General features: G+C 28.2%; 1 protein-coding gene across 4 annotated transcripts in view; it reads right to left on the bottom strand.

The window, feature by feature from the left end:
* Positions 1-852: 852 nt before the first annotated feature.
* The window catches only part of LOC102680110 (cytochrome P450 6k1-like), a 5,197-nt gene continuing 4,890 nt past the window's right edge, over positions 853-1,159 (bottom strand). For 3 of the 4 annotated variants that reach the window (XM_006610794.2, XM_006610792.2, XM_006610793.2), the window contains exon 6: positions 968-1,146. In XM_006610794.2, coding sequence (XP_006610857.1) covers positions 968-1,146 — 179 coding nt within the window. Of the gene's footprint in view, positions 1,147-1,159 lie in introns of all 4 variants that reach the window. The other variant, XM_031508223.1, reaches the window with a different exon arrangement.

Raw genomic sequence — 1,159 nt, 5'->3', positions numbered from 1 at the left:
AAAAAAAAAAAAAAAAAAAAAAAAAAAAGAAAAAAAAAAGAAAACGTATATATTCGCACAATTCTGCGCTTGGTCGATATGAATAAATATAATTGATAGATTCCATGACATAACGATTTCCTATTCATTCATCTCTTTTAATTATTATTATTAAAAAAAATATTTAAATTAACAGTGAATATTAAATTATAAAAATAAATACTGAATCTACATAAAATACTCGACAATTAACCGAGAAGAATTACGAAGAATTAATTATATAATTTTTTTTATAAACCGAGAGAGAGATATAATTAAAATTTTATCAGGAATCGGAAGATTATTTCAATACAATTGATTCTATCTCTTCTCGAGTGGGAATAACGTGGAATCAACAATCTACTAATACTTCGATGTTTCTCTCTATACGTAGTGCCGACCGTACATAACCAGTCATGGTTAATTTGTGGGTAAATGTCGAATGTCATTTTCGAACAAACGCGCTCAAACTTGGTGCCGGGATACCGCACGGTATCCGCCATTCCAATTTAACTCTAAGGTGTCGTACTAATATATTACAGAGATTTAATTGTAAGATAAACAGCGGTTACATGCGCACGGGCCACGATCGGCCGGTTAGTCTCTTTTGTAAATGAGAATAAGTGAATGAAATAAATACATATACGTGACCGCGTAAATGAAACAAACACAACTCTGTTCCCTTGTGTACATATTATATTTTCTTCTCCTCCTAATGATATATAAATTAAAATTTATCATATATTTAAATATTTTCATTTGAATAATCGTCGATCTTTACTTCTAATCTTTAAAACTAAAATTACGCTTAGTTTTTTAAAATTCATTGGAAAGTAAAAATTATTAAAAATAAAATAATAATTGATCAAAAATATTAGAATAATTATAAATGAAAAGTTAAATTAATAATTATAAATAAAAAGTTAAATATTCTACAATTGGTAAGTATTTAACCAGCCGCGGTCGTGATCTTTCGAATGTTCAGGTATAATCCTCCTAATGCTGTTGTTGTGAGTGCTTTGGGATTCAGAACCATCGGGATTCTTGTTTTCTCGCATGGTAAAATTTCATAATTTTTCAATATTTCAATAATTCCAAGCTTCGATTGTAAAAGTCCTAATCGCATACCTAAAATAAAAAA

Source organism: Apis dorsata, unplaced genomic scaffold (genome assembly GCF_000469605.1).
Source record: "Apis dorsata unplaced genomic scaffold, Apis dorsata 1.3 scaffold_78, whole genome shotgun sequence".
Classification (NCBI taxonomy): Eukaryota; Metazoa; Arthropoda; class Insecta; order Hymenoptera; family Apidae; genus Apis; species Apis dorsata.
The sequence above is the reverse complement of the archived record's forward strand: the minus strand, read 5'-3'. Positions and strand labels throughout refer to the sequence as shown.